The sequence below is a fragment of the Mycteria americana genome, chromosome 14, assembly GCF_035582795.1.
Source record: "Mycteria americana isolate JAX WOST 10 ecotype Jacksonville Zoo and Gardens chromosome 14, USCA_MyAme_1.0, whole genome shotgun sequence".
NCBI lineage: Eukaryota > Metazoa > Chordata > Aves > Ciconiiformes > Ciconiidae > Mycteria > Mycteria americana.
Window position 1 is genome coordinate 12,314,819 of NC_134378.1, and position 13,469 is coordinate 12,328,287.

Sequence of the window (13,469 nt, forward strand, 5' to 3'; positions counted from 1 at the left end):
AAAAAGCTTATAGTGAATCTATTAAATTGAGGCTGTCCATTATGTTTATTGTTCCTTACAATTCAGGCCTGGATGGCAAGTCAATGGATGTTGAGAAGTATTTATCAAGAAAACCCATGAGAATGATGAGGATTAAAAGCTATCAGCAAGACAGAATATGTTGGTAACCCCATAGCTTGCTCTGCGCCTCGCTCGGAGCACGTGGGACCCCTGCCAGAGACCTCTGCCCCCCCGCCCATCCCTGCCACATCAGTCGACAGGACAGCCATCCCCTGCATTCATAGCAAAAGCTGGAAAAGGTGCCATTTGTATATACTGCCATGAATAAGTCACACTAGAGAAACAGAAAATATTCATGGCATTACACACCAGTGATCAGCATCATTAAGTGTTACACACCTCGTGTGTGTGTGTCTGAGCACGCTGGAGGGACACGGAACTCGAAAATGCATCTTCCGATTCAAGCAAAGTCCCATTACAGTAATATAAGTGTAACAGTAAAAGTGAGATTCCTGTTTATTATACGGGAAATTATTGCAATTTAAGATAATTTTATTCTGAATTGTGTGAAGCAAGTGCCCACAAATCATGTTGTTCCTTAAGGGTCCTAAAGGCAACACCTAATAGGCCAAGGCACTTTCAGAGCTCAGTGCTAAAGAGCCTAATCTGTATATGCTGGACTAAGATATTGAAGCCAAGAGACCACCCTTGGTAGGGTGGAATAATGGTGGAAAGAATGAAGAAAAACATGGAAAGGGCGGGATCTGCTCCTCCAGGAAAGCAGCCGAGACATCCACCTTCAGTGAAGCCAAGCCCCTGCAGACCAGACCAGCGCCGGGGACACCGACGCTCTCCGACTCTCGAGGAACCGGGTCTCATTGCACCGATACTTGTGAGGAGCACAAAGAAATCCAGCCGGGTTTCAAGTCTGGAGCATGCACCAAGAACAAGTCCAGCCCTGGGTCATGTAAGCTACTGAGCTGTGGATTTGATCCCTGCGGCTCTAACAGCCGGCCGGTACCCTCAGCACCGCAGGAAACACAGCACGGGAGGGTGCAGGAGGCTCAGGGCACAGCTTCGCTTTGGGGGGGATTTTTTGTTTTTATTAGAAATAACAATATTAATTATAGTATTAAACAGAAACTACTAAGGGGAAGAATTTCCAAGCTCGCTCAGCACAAGGCCGAACCCACAGCAGACCCACTGGCAAGCAGCCGCAGCAGGCAGCTTCCTCGGGACTTGTCCACGGCAGCCGAAGCCACGGGTGCGTTGCGCAGGGATGGAGGAGTGGGCGAGCAGATTTGGGAGGACGGTTCTATGGACTCGGGCTTTGAAATGTTAGTCTTAACGCTCAGCGGTTAGACATCTTTTGGGAATTCATCCAAATGGCACTGCTTCCTTCCCACTTGCCCTGCAGGTAAATCTAGCATGTGGCTTACACAATCTGTTGACTTAAATAAAGCAAGGGCAGAAGAAGAAAGCTGTTCAGACATCAGGAGAGGCTCATCAGTCCTCTGGGCAAAAGTCTGGGTCACTTCCCCCTCCGCAGCATACTCCGTGCGTCAGCCAGGGCCCCGTCTCCCTCCGTGAGAGCGCATGCAGCGAGGGTGCAGCAGGAGCGGTCACAGCGTTCAAAACGTCAGTAACAGGACAACAACGACGTGTTGCCAAATTCTTCCATATTTTTGGCCAGCGCCGATGCTTAAATTCAATTTACAGAAATTTGAGTCCATGAGCTCTGTGCTCCAGTTGAGTCCTTTAGAAATGAAATGCAACCAAGCAGTGACCGCACGAGTCTCCTGGGACTCGGAGAGATGGGGCCACAGACGCTTCCAAACCTCTCGGCACTGGTCCACCTGTGCCTCCAGCTCGCCTTCGGAGTAACGCTCATCCATCCTGCAGACGTGGGATGTTTCTAAAGCACTGTGAGACCATCGCGTGCTCTGCGAGCACAAGATCTTGTTGGACACGCGTATCTCAGGTGCAAACCCCAGCTGCAGCGTGCAGGACTGAAGAGCAGGCAGGCACCGGCAGCGAGCAGTCTGGAGCGAGCCTGCCAGCTGCCCTCATCCATACGCCCCAGGAGTGCTTCTTGCCCCTGTATTTTCTGCGGCTAGTCTCAAACTCCCTCTTTCCCACATTCAACTCGGGCACCCAAGAGCCAGCCCCAGGGCCTGGCTCCTCCAGCCGTGAGCACGGCAGGAGCAAACTGCCTCCCGCAAAGCGAAAGACTAAAATCTGAACAAAGCAATTCTGACGCAGCTGCAGCCAGGGCTGTTTTGTTATCAGTTACAAAGGGGAAAATTAATTCTCACAGTTAGTGAAATGGGACGGAAGTAGAGAAAGGCTACCTTGTAAGATGCAGGCCGTCTTCCCTCTGAGATTTGAAAGCACTGAAGGTGCATTTGGAAGGAGAACCGACTGAGCTGACCACCACTGTCTCTACTAAGATGTTGCACAGCCATTCTGCCCGATGTGCAAATGCGAAACAGACCACTGATTATCAATGCCAAGTTAATTAAGTATTAGGCAAAATTCTGCATGTAAAGCATAGAATGACTGAGGTCTTCAACAGCAAAGAGACAGACTTTGCTACTACAAATACTCATAGTGCAAGTTAACGTCTGAATCTCAAGGAAGGTAGGAGAGACTACCATAGCAGTTATGATGGTGAGCTCCTTAGGAGCTAGACGCTCAATCCATCTCTCATATCGGACCTATGTTAACATTTAAATAGGACCTACTGTCATGATCTTTAGCAATGAGCAGATGTGGTTTTGAGTAATGGTTACTGTTACTTAAGTGGTTATATTCACTAATGTAATTGACACCTATTCCATCATCCTTAATACACCCACTTCTTTCTCCGATACCATAAATAGATTAGAAAAGTTTCTGCAGATGGCCATGACCCCATTTGTTTGTGCACTTAGCCATGTATGAATCACTCTTGGCTTGTAGCAGCACTTTGGAATTACTGAAAGATAACTAGTCGGCACAGACACCAATAAATGAATCATGCTTTCCACAAGACCAAACCTTTGGGCTTTTACAGACTCCAATTACAAAGTAAGAAGAAAAGAACAAAGAAATTACTCAGTCTATTTGCACAAAGTCATGCAGAGTTGATTCATAGTTTTACAGAATTATTACTGACAATCATTTGTAGGGGGTTAGAGTAACAAACCAGCTACTTAACATATTGGACAGAATGAAGAGATGGAAAAAAATCCCCAAACCACGTCCTGCGTACGTTCTTGAAAAGTAGTATTGATTTTTGTGCAAGTACCTCTTTTCATTCTTGGTATGCTCCAAGCCTGGGGGTTAATCAGCTTTCATTCTCCAAGGCTAAATTCTGCTTTGCTGGGTTGCTTGGGCCAAGTTTGCAAATGTGGGAAATCCTGCTGCACCTGCTGAAGTGCACACACCTCACGCCAGCAAACCATGACAAGCATGGTTCCTCAGCACTGTGGGCACGAGCAGGGTCTCATGAATGGATCAGAGAACTGCCATGTGCAAAAGCACTTGCCTTTCTAAATGCACGTTTTTGAATGTATAGTGCAAGTGAAAAATCAGCCAGTCTGAGGCAAAGATACGTGTGAGACTGAATACACTGACCACAAATGTGTGAACCATTTGAAAGCACTGTGGACATCCACCAACACTGACAGCTTGTGAAGCAAGTTTTAAAAGATGTGCAAGGTATCTTTATGCAATGCCACAGCCTGTGACAACACTAACACAGACCACACACAGAGAAAAACACATCCTCTTCTAGATGGAGCATAAGCCTAGTCTTGGGTCAATGAGAAATTGGAAGTCTGACTATTTGGAGAAAAAAGGGAATACTGTATCGATTACAACCTTAGCAACACTACCTTGCTGTATTGCAGTGAAAAAGTAGTGTTAATTTAAAAAAAAAATCTAAAGGTGGTGGTGGACTTGGTGCCAACCTGAGCCTGCAATATGCACCAGTGCACTGGTCGTAGCATCTGTGAGTATGACAGCTGAATTTACAAGTCTCAGGGCCACGCAGCCTCAACATGCTCCAAATCAGCATCCTGTACCAGAGAGATATGCAGAATAACAAGGGTGATGTCCAACTGAACAAGGTCACTGACAGTTTGGAAAAGGACACTAAGTTAAGTGAATACACCATGCTATTTGTCTAAGGCCTTCTAGTGATGCTACCCTTTACATGTAACTGAAGACCCAACTTCACAGGCTAATTTAGCTTGCAAAGGAAATGTGTGCCCTCTTCTACACACCAGCTGAACTTGGTCCACAAGCAGAGAGCTGCCAGCCTGGTACAGCTTAGAGCCACAGCTCAGGAGAGGCCAAAAACAGCACCAGAAGAGCTACCACACAGCTCTAAATCCATTTGGGAAAACTTGCTTATTTGTCCCTCACCCTTAAGGCTGCTGATTTCCCAAGAGAGGTATAGACCTATAGACCCTACCCCAAACTGGCTACAAGAAGGAAAGATGCTATGCCAGATTTAAATGAAAACCTTAATAAGCATTCCCAATTCCTACCCTTGGGTAGCTTTATCTACCCATGCTACATAAATTAATGCAACAAGCTCTCTTGTATAAGAATATGTAGGCGACAACAAGCTTCTCCCTCCAACGAGAGTTTATCTGAGGATGTGCTGTAGATAGAAGGGGAAGAAAAAGGTTCCCAATAGCATCACTACAGCAGCACTGGGCTGTCTTTAGAAAGCTTGAGTCACTAGAATCAAGGTCTTCAGGTGCAACGCAAGACTAAAAGGATGCACGTGCTAAACAGTAACGTGTCCTTTAGAAGGAAAAAAAACCTAAATTGGGAACCTGCAGTATTAGGTGGATACTTAAATAAATACTGTACAACATACCGCAGCAAAAATGCTAATGCAAGCTTAGGTTTCACACTGGAGATATTTCAAAAGATTTGCAAAGCTTTGATAATATTTAACATTTCTACTAATTTCCTTTTTGGTATAATCATAAATTTACCACAGTAGCCAAAAGATCTGGGATGAACTACAAGTTCTAGCTGGCTCCAAAGCCAACAAGAATAATGTGTGCTGTTACTATTTTCTCTCAAAACATACCTCTGCAAAACTGACTTAAAACGAGAAAAGAAATTGTGAAACTGTCATTACAAAGAAGCATTTAAAATGCAGATCAAAGTGCTGCCTTAGAAGCTGTACTCCTTGCCAAATCATCAAAGCTCTCTTTACTCTCAATAGCTCCCCAAATCCTCTGATTTGGATGATAAACTTCTACAGCTGAAATCTATCTGCTTTTAAAAAAAACAAACAAAAAACCCAAACCCCACAACTCCTTTCTCTGGTTACCAACTATTTCATGAACCAGTTCATTTTGATCTACTTTCTTGTATTACTAAATCAATTAACTTTCACGAGTGCATTTATGCCTGTATACACACGCAGACACTACCCCGATACTTTTTCAGACACTACCCCGATACTTTTTCAAGTATTGAAAACTTGTCAGGTCTCAGAGGTGCATATGTATATGGCCTCATCCTGCAAGCACTGAAGTGCTGACAGCTCAGGTAGCTTATTCCTGCCACGGCAGCACTGTGCTCAGCAGCGGTATTGCCGTTACACCGCTCCATTACACCCTGCGCTCGCGCATCGCTCCGCAAGGAGCTCCAAGACCGCCATTACGTTCAGTGCAGCAAGGAAGCAGCAATGCAGCAGCCCACACCGTCAGCTCTGAAAGACGGAGATGAGGGGTCAGATCCTGCTCTCACAGAGGCCTTGTGCCGAAATCCTCCCTGTTCCCCTCTGGGACCAGACTCGGCCACGCTGCTCGCAGCCAGAGCAGGGCTCTGATGTGTTTCCTCACCTGGGATCTGCCCAAGTGACCTACCTTCTGCCACCCAAAATAATTATAAAATAATCACCTAGCAATTTAGCCACACAGACAGGAAGAACACCGCGTAAAGCATCCCCGTCTGCATTAATGATTCTTTTGTTTTATGGACGTCTGGGAGTATGCTCCTGGTGTGAACCAAGTTTCCACTTAATTGCAGCGAAGTGGCCCTTGTACCTCTCTCCTCGCAGGCTTTCCAGCAAGACTTTATTACTTTGATGAAAGCATACCAACAACAGATGCACTGCCTATCGGAGAACTTGAGGGATCTGATAAGACAAACCGCACGCCACGCACGGGATCTTCCTTCCAGGAAGCAAACTGGTAGTCAGTTTTTACATGAAACACCATTGCAAATAAATGACCTTTTTTAGCTAATTAGGGTTACCAAATTCTGGCGGTTGCCTGAAACAAGACCAACAGACATGACTGTACGATGAGTTACTCAGGAATGAAGCTGGATTGTAATTACTGTCTATTAGTGACACCATGTATTTTGGTACTTCCCTTGGAAAGGTCTCCTCACGTCTATCCATTTATAATTTAGGTTTACAAATTCATTCTAAAACTGGATTTATCTAGCCACCAACTCTCAGCCTGGGAAAACTACAAATATTAGTATATGTGGTGAGCAAGAGCAAATAAAAATAAGTAAGAGTACCTACATTTGTAGGTACTCTTCTCTCCATCTGCAAAGGAAGCAGTGGTAGTTTGGCTAATTCAATATCCTGAAAATGTAGAGGTGATCCCAGACCCTACCTTGGGAATTCCTGGCTTTAAGGAAAGGAATATGGTTGCTGTTTCCCACGCACCCTTCAGTGCCGGTCCTCTCACAACCAGGATCTGAAACCATACTACTAAATAAAACAAAGGCAAACCAGAGGCTTATTCAGGGGGTAGAGGATGCCTTCAATGGCAGAAGGTAACAGGACTTACTGTGTCAAACATCCTCCTCTGAATATACCCTGATACTGACTGAAAAAGAAGAATTAGCCATGTCTTGTCTCCACTTTGCATTATGTATGATCACCTCTGATTATACAGGATCACCTCTGGTGCCGTGTGTGTGCCAGTCCCGCTGTGCAGCACAACACAATCCAGGTGTTCACCCAGAGGAAAAAAAACAAAGTTTGACTATTTTCCCTCCATTTCCTCCTCTGTGTCTTTTCATTCTGCCATTCAACACTGATTATAAAACACAAAGATTAAAATCACTGCCTGAGGGCACAAAATAAACTGTAATTTTAAGACCCCTGTGCTCTCCAGGCTCAGGGAATCAGGACTTTCCCTGCTGCCCTGGGTATGAGAGGTGGGACCCGCAGAGCTGGGACCGCAGCAGACTGCCCGGGTCCCCGGGGAGGGCCAAGGGCACACACAAGACAGTTCTCAGGCCACCATAACCAAAAGCCATCCGTGCTCCGCTCCTCCTGGGTCGTAGCTTGGGATGCTGTCCTCGGCAAAAAGCAGCGCTTGTCATGGACACATGGCCAGAGCCAGACACAGGGAACTCCCCGGTTTGGCTGAAGTCAAACTGAGATGCCACAAACCGAACACGCTCTGTGCAAACACTCTCTAGCTTGCTGAAACACTGGTAGCAGCTCTGGCTTCCCTCCATGTCCCTACCTCCTGGAGGAAAACCTGGGCGGGGGGACACGGATAAAGAAGTACATGGTTGTTATCCACTCCGCCCTTGGAAGAAGCCGTAACTGCCATTGACACAGTGTCAGGAAAGAAACGTATTTGCCAAAAAAGCAGTCTGAAGTGGAAAGGAGACGTGATCCCTGCTTGAGCCATCTGCGTTTGGGTTGTTATTAGACCAAAGAATGTGAAAACCTAGAAGTCCTCGCTTGGACAGAAACCTGCTCTCACGGTTCGCTCGCCCCAGCCCGCCACTGGCCGGGCACGCTGCTCCGACACCGGCATCACAGCGCTGCTGCCAGCCGAGGGGAACGGCCTCACCTCCTCCGGGAGACGCAACGACACCTCTGAAACACCCGAACGCTTCGGCTAACGTTACTGCACGAGCAAAGCCTCTGCCGAGAGCCACCCAGCCCAGAGACAGACCTGCCCTCACGCCCCGTGCCTGAAGTCATCCTCTGGCAGGGATGCCCGCGGAGGCAGGAACCCCAGCCTTGGCACCCAAGCCCTCTGGGAGACGTCCCCGCGGGGCGCGAAGCAGCCCTTGAGCCCCAGCGCGCGAGGCCCCCCCGTCGCCGGGGCCGCGGCGCTGGCCGGGGCGGTCAGGCCCCGGTGGTTCGCGCCGACCCAGCCGGCGGCAGGAGCCAAGCTGCCCCGGGCAAGCGAGCGGGGAAGCCAGCGGGGAGGCAGGCACGGAGCCTCGCTCCGCTCCCTGCGCCAAATAATTAGTTATTTACAGACTCTTCCGCCACGACAATCACCCCTGACCTCTTTCACCCAGCCGAAGCGATTAGAGACCACTGCCGCATACGTCTGGCCGCTTAACGCTGCCCGGCATATTGGCACTACGGCCCCGGCGGGTGAGACTCCGCACCCCCGCCCCCAAAAAGCCCTTTTATAATCCTAATCTGGGAGTGCCACACACAGAAACCAGCTGCTTCCTCCACCGCAGCGCCGCAGCCTGCCATACGGAATAAAGCCTGCAAAGAAATATTTTTGGGGATCAGTTGTACAGTTAACCTAATTAGAGGGTTAAATTAAAAGAGTTTACAGTTATACCGCTTTCCGGAAGCATTCCTGCGTGGTAACTTTTGGCTAGGAAATTAAATGGCATCTGGTGGTAGCTGCTCTGAGGTTCCCTCAAAGTCGTATTAGAAAGATAAATGAAATCAAGCAATCAGAGAGGGGAAAAAGCTGTATAATGAATTTATCTCAGGGAGGCTCAGCTCTGTCCTTTCCACGGAACCGAGGTGGAGGAAGCGATCAGGTAACAGCCCCTGCAGTGCAGCCAAAGCCCTCCTGGAGCACAGAGGTGAGCTAATGCTGCCCGCCATCGGCAGGAAATAAATAAATAACATTGGCGATAAAGAAACCTATCCGAAAACGAAATAAGGAAGGGCAGCATTAAGGGAGCTCGGCCCAAGGCTCCTGGGAGCTAATTGGGAACTCAGCGCCTGAGTGTCAAGACTCCAGAGCTGAGTGGCTGGCACAGGGGGACAGGCGCAGTGCTGGCAGGGGACGAGCCGCGGAAGGACCTCGGGCGCCGTATGGCATCAGGCACGAGGCTCCCGCAACACCCATCCGAATTCAGGCAAGGTATCCAGTATACTTCACTCTCCCCAGCCTTTCACACCCTCCATCCATAACTGGCACCTGCCTCCTATCAAGCCTTTCATACGCTGAAAAAATGGGAAAGAAAATATAAAATATGCTATTTCTAAAAAGTCAAGGAATGAAATTAAAAGCCTGAGTTGTTCCAACAAAACCTCATGCCAAGAGTTAGACTGGAAGAGAAGCTTTTTCTTCAAAAGACATTACACATTTTAATTCACAACTTTTATCATAACCATGAGCCTTGATCAGACGCAAAGTAAAGTCTCTCATCCTTGCAATTCTGTGGGACACAGTTTATGTTCACCAACTGGCTGACACAAAAAAAGAACTGTATCTTCATTATTTATACACTGCTATTGGTATGCACATCTAGCCCGGCCTGTTAAAGTCAGGAAAGAATAATGGTCTATTCAGTACTGGTAGTGTTAATAAAATCAGGCAAATCCAGCTTAGTTTTGTCTGAACACGAATGAGATTAAATCAAGATTAAATGTGCATACAGTACAAAGGGTATGGTTTATGCTAAAATTCAGAAGGAACATATTTTAGTACCCGGTATACAAATGCCTACAGACCTTCTCCAGGACTCAGACACCTGAATTAAACAACGATGAAACTGGAGAAGGTGAAGGCAGATGACACTGGACAAAAGCCATCCAAAATACCAAGGGACAGATGCTGGTTCCAAAATACTGCTCTGCAACCCCGCTGGAGGTAACGGGGCAAATCCTGTGCTAGCAGAAACAGGCACAGCTCAGCTGACTTTCCCCTGCACGCACCGAGCACGAGCCTGCCCTATCGCAGTGCCAGGAATATATGCAAAATCAAGACTCTTTCCCAAGTTTTCGTTTTGGGCCGTTTTGCATTAGTCTGCGTAGGGTTTAGGTTTCACGGCACAGGACAAGGTGTTAAGCAGGGTACAGTCCTGACAACCCACCCAGCCTGGGATGCCTTGAAACCCTTCCCTTTACAGAAAATACCATTCGCTTTAAATTGCCAGAGAAACCAACTCATTCCTCTTTCCTCAGCAATAGTATTCTTTCTCTCTCACCTCCATGCACTTCATTTCCAAGAGGGAAAGAGCAAACAGGAAAGTAGTGGATATTTAGGTCAGGCACTGCACTCACTGCTACTCTGAGAGGGTTGAAAAATATTAGTTAAGAAAAGGCAAATAGCCCTTCATAACAAAAAGCCCCCAGGGGCTGGAAGCGGGGGGAACAGGCTCCCCAGTATAAGCCCTACTCGGGTGTCTGGACGGCAGCGCTCCCCCCACCCCAGTAACGAGAAGAAGGTGATTTACGCCGGGGCTAGTGAAGACCCCCGGGGGCAGGGGCCCCCCAGCATCACCCGCCGCAGGAAGGAAACGCGCGGGGCAGGCGGACACGCGGGGCAGGGGCGGCTGCACCAGCCGGAGCATCGCCGGGGCCGAGCCGCGGGGGAAGGGGCGAGACGCGGGTGGCGACGGAGCCGAGATGGGGAAGAGCTGGGACCGATGCCGGGAGGGAGCGGGGGGAGAGGAGAGCGCGGGAGCGGCCGCGCTCCGCAGGCAGCCCGGGGAGGCTGTGCCGGGGGAGGCTGCGACCGGGGGAGGCTGCGACCGGGGCCGCTCCACCAGCCCGTCCCGCCGGGACCCGCCCGCCCCCGGCCCGCCGCCGCGCACTGTCACGCCGTGTCACGCACTCGCTGGCGCACTGGACACCCCACAGCGACAGAGGAGAGATCGGAGCTCGCACGGAGGAGGAAAAGAATAGTAATAATCACTCGGAGAAAGCGCATCGCAGCGAAGGGTCCGGCGCTGCCGGGTGCCCCCGCGGAAACTTCCCTGCCCACGGCGGGGGCGCGGGGCACCGCGGAGCGAGAGAGCCGCCGCGCACCCCCGCACCCTCGCACCCACACCCGGGGAAGTCGGGGCCGGCGCCGCGGCAGCAGCAGGACAAGTACTTACTGATCTCCATGCTCTGGAACAAAGACCTTTTGCAGTTGCATGTGCAGGACACATTGGGCTGAATAGCTACGGCCGTGCTGTTCAGACCCATGAAGTTATACATTTAAAAAAAAAAAAAAGGAAAAAAAAAAAAAAAAAGAAGGCGACGGCGACACAAAGAACTTCACGGCCGCCGAGCGCTCTCCGGGCAGCACCACATAAAGCCGGGGCTCCTCCTCGGCGCGGGGGGGCGGGGGGAGGGAAATGCAGCTGCGATCAAAAATTGGAAATAAAAAACCCAGCCCGGCGCGGCGCGGCGCAGCGCCCCCCGCAGCGGCTCAGCACGGCGCGGCGCGGCTCGGCTCTGCTCGGCGCGGCTGCTCCGCGCCCCCTCCGGCCCAGGAAGCGGCTGGGCTGGGCCCGGCCGCGGCAGCCCCGCACTTTTGTGGGGCGCGGCGGAGCGGCGCGGCGCGGTGGGAGCGCGGTGGGAGCGCGGCCCGCCCGCTCCCGCTCCCGCTCCCCGCTCCCCGCTCCGCTCCCGCCCCCCGCGCTCATTCACGGCCACGGGGACGCGGCCGCGCGCCGCCGCCAGCCGCGGGCGGGCTCCGTGACGTCAGCGCCAGACGGGGACCGCCCTCTCCCTCGCGCCGCCGCCGCCGCCGCCGCCGGGCGGGGGGGGGGGGGGGGAGGGGGGAGGCGGGGGCTCGGCGGGCGCGCGCCCCGGGCTGCCCCGCGCGGCGTCGGGGCCGCGTCGCGCAGGCTGGGTGCTCGCCCGGGGGCTAGCAGCGGCAGGGCGGCCTTCGCCAGGGCTGCCGGGCGGCCGGTGGCGCTCGCCGCGGGGGAGCAGCGCCGGGTCGGCGCCCAAAAAGCCGAAGGCCGGTGGCGGCCCCCCCCGGCCTGCGCCGCGCTCCCGCCCCCCGGGGAGGGCGGGGGTCTCGCCCACCCGAATCGCACGGTTTTCTATTTATCGTCCGCACTGCCGAGCCCACCCTTGCGAGGCGGGTGCTGCGGCACGCGTGGGCTGGCTGCACCCGCCGCTCCCGCCCTCCGCCGGCGGCGGTGGGACCTCGCGGTGTTGTTGCAAACCGGCCCCGAAAGCGTCTGGGTTTGGCCATCCTGCAGGAAAACCACGCGCGGGCCTGGCCGAGTCCCACGCCGCCCACCCGAGCCGCCGCAGCCTGGCTGCCGAGACCCCCGTCGGCCCCAGGCACCGCAGCCGGAGAGCCACGGAGCGCCACGGAGCTTTCGGCTTTCTTTGCACAGACGGTCCCCAGATGCAGCATTTCAAAGAAAAAGTGGGAAAGATAGGAAAAGAAACGGGGGTGGTGTCCCAAATCCGGGTTCTTTACCCAGATTTAGGACAACGGGGGGATGAAACCTGTAACTGTCGATTTGGCCATGGCTGAACTTGGTGCAAACTCCGCTGTTACCTCCAACACTAATGCCACCAATGCTGCTTTCTTCTACAAAGCTCCGCAACTATTTCAGGCAGAGAAATTCCCATTTTTCTTTCAAACCGCCCGCTTTAAAATGGAGTGACCCCATTCACTTTTTAGACAGGTAAAAGGAAAAAACACCATCTTTTCCCTAAGTACTCCATGTGCCCAGTTTTAGTCAAGACAGATTTTTTTTTTTTTTTTTTTCTGGGAAATAAACCTGTGAAAACAGAGGTTGATAATGAAAATGCTGAAACAAGCTTAACCATAGTGGTGCGAAGTAGCTGCTATAATACTTGGTGAATCCTCTTACTGGGAGATGAAGACAGCTTCAGTTACCTTGTAAGAAAGCGTATTTTCCCATCATTCTTGATAGCTCCGATTTAGGATTTGGAAGTATCTGAAGGGCTGCCAGCTGGGGCTGTGCTCCCCAGAGATGCTGCCGGGAAGATGGCACCAAGAAGGGGACAGGCGACCAGCCCAACTCTTGTACAAAGCTGTAGCAATCACACAAGACGGATGGCGTCGAGGGTCAGGTCAGGCATGGTGGCACTCACTGGTAAGGTTTAACCTTTATTTCCCCCTCAAAAAAATGGAATTTATTTCTACATGACTACTTGCAAACTAATGTTAAATACGCGCCTGTGCTTTACTCCTGCAGCCCCATCCAGTCCTGTGAAAATGCCTGAAGAGGAGGAACAAGGAATTGCCAGGTTGTTTAATCTTTTACTCTTTGCCACTTGACAGATGGTAACTCCCAACAATTACTAATCCAAAGGAAACACGGAAGAGGATCTTGCAGCTTGGATGGAAAGGAGCTTTGAGAAGTTTGTGCTTCCCAGTGCTGAGCAGACGTGAGTTATCCTACCAGTGCCGTTCCCCAAACGCAGGGGGAGCGGCGCGGGGGGTGGCACCAGCGGTGGGGGTTAGTGTGCAGGCCTGGGAGAGGAAGGACACTCACCTGAAAAAAAATCT

At 51.2% G+C, this 13,469-nt stretch overlaps 1 protein-coding gene across 4 annotated transcripts in view; it reads right to left on the reverse strand.

Annotated features, from left to right (window-relative positions):
* The window catches only part of PMEPA1 (prostate transmembrane protein, androgen induced 1), a 52,410-nt gene extending 40,769 nt beyond the window's left edge, over positions 1 to 11,641 (reverse strand). For 2 of the 4 annotated variants that reach the window (XR_012777817.1, XM_075516728.1), the window contains exon 1: positions 11,080 to 11,637. Coding sequence is in view for 3 of the 4 variants with exons in the window: in XM_075516728.1 (XP_075372843.1) it covers positions 11,080 to 11,182 (103 nt within the window). In the remaining variant the exon portion in view is untranslated. Of the gene's footprint in view, positions 1 to 11,079 lie in introns of all 4 variants that reach the window. The other 2 variants (XM_075516729.1, XM_075516730.1) reach the window with 2 other exon arrangements.
* Positions 11,642 to 13,469: the final 1,828 nt, after the last annotated feature.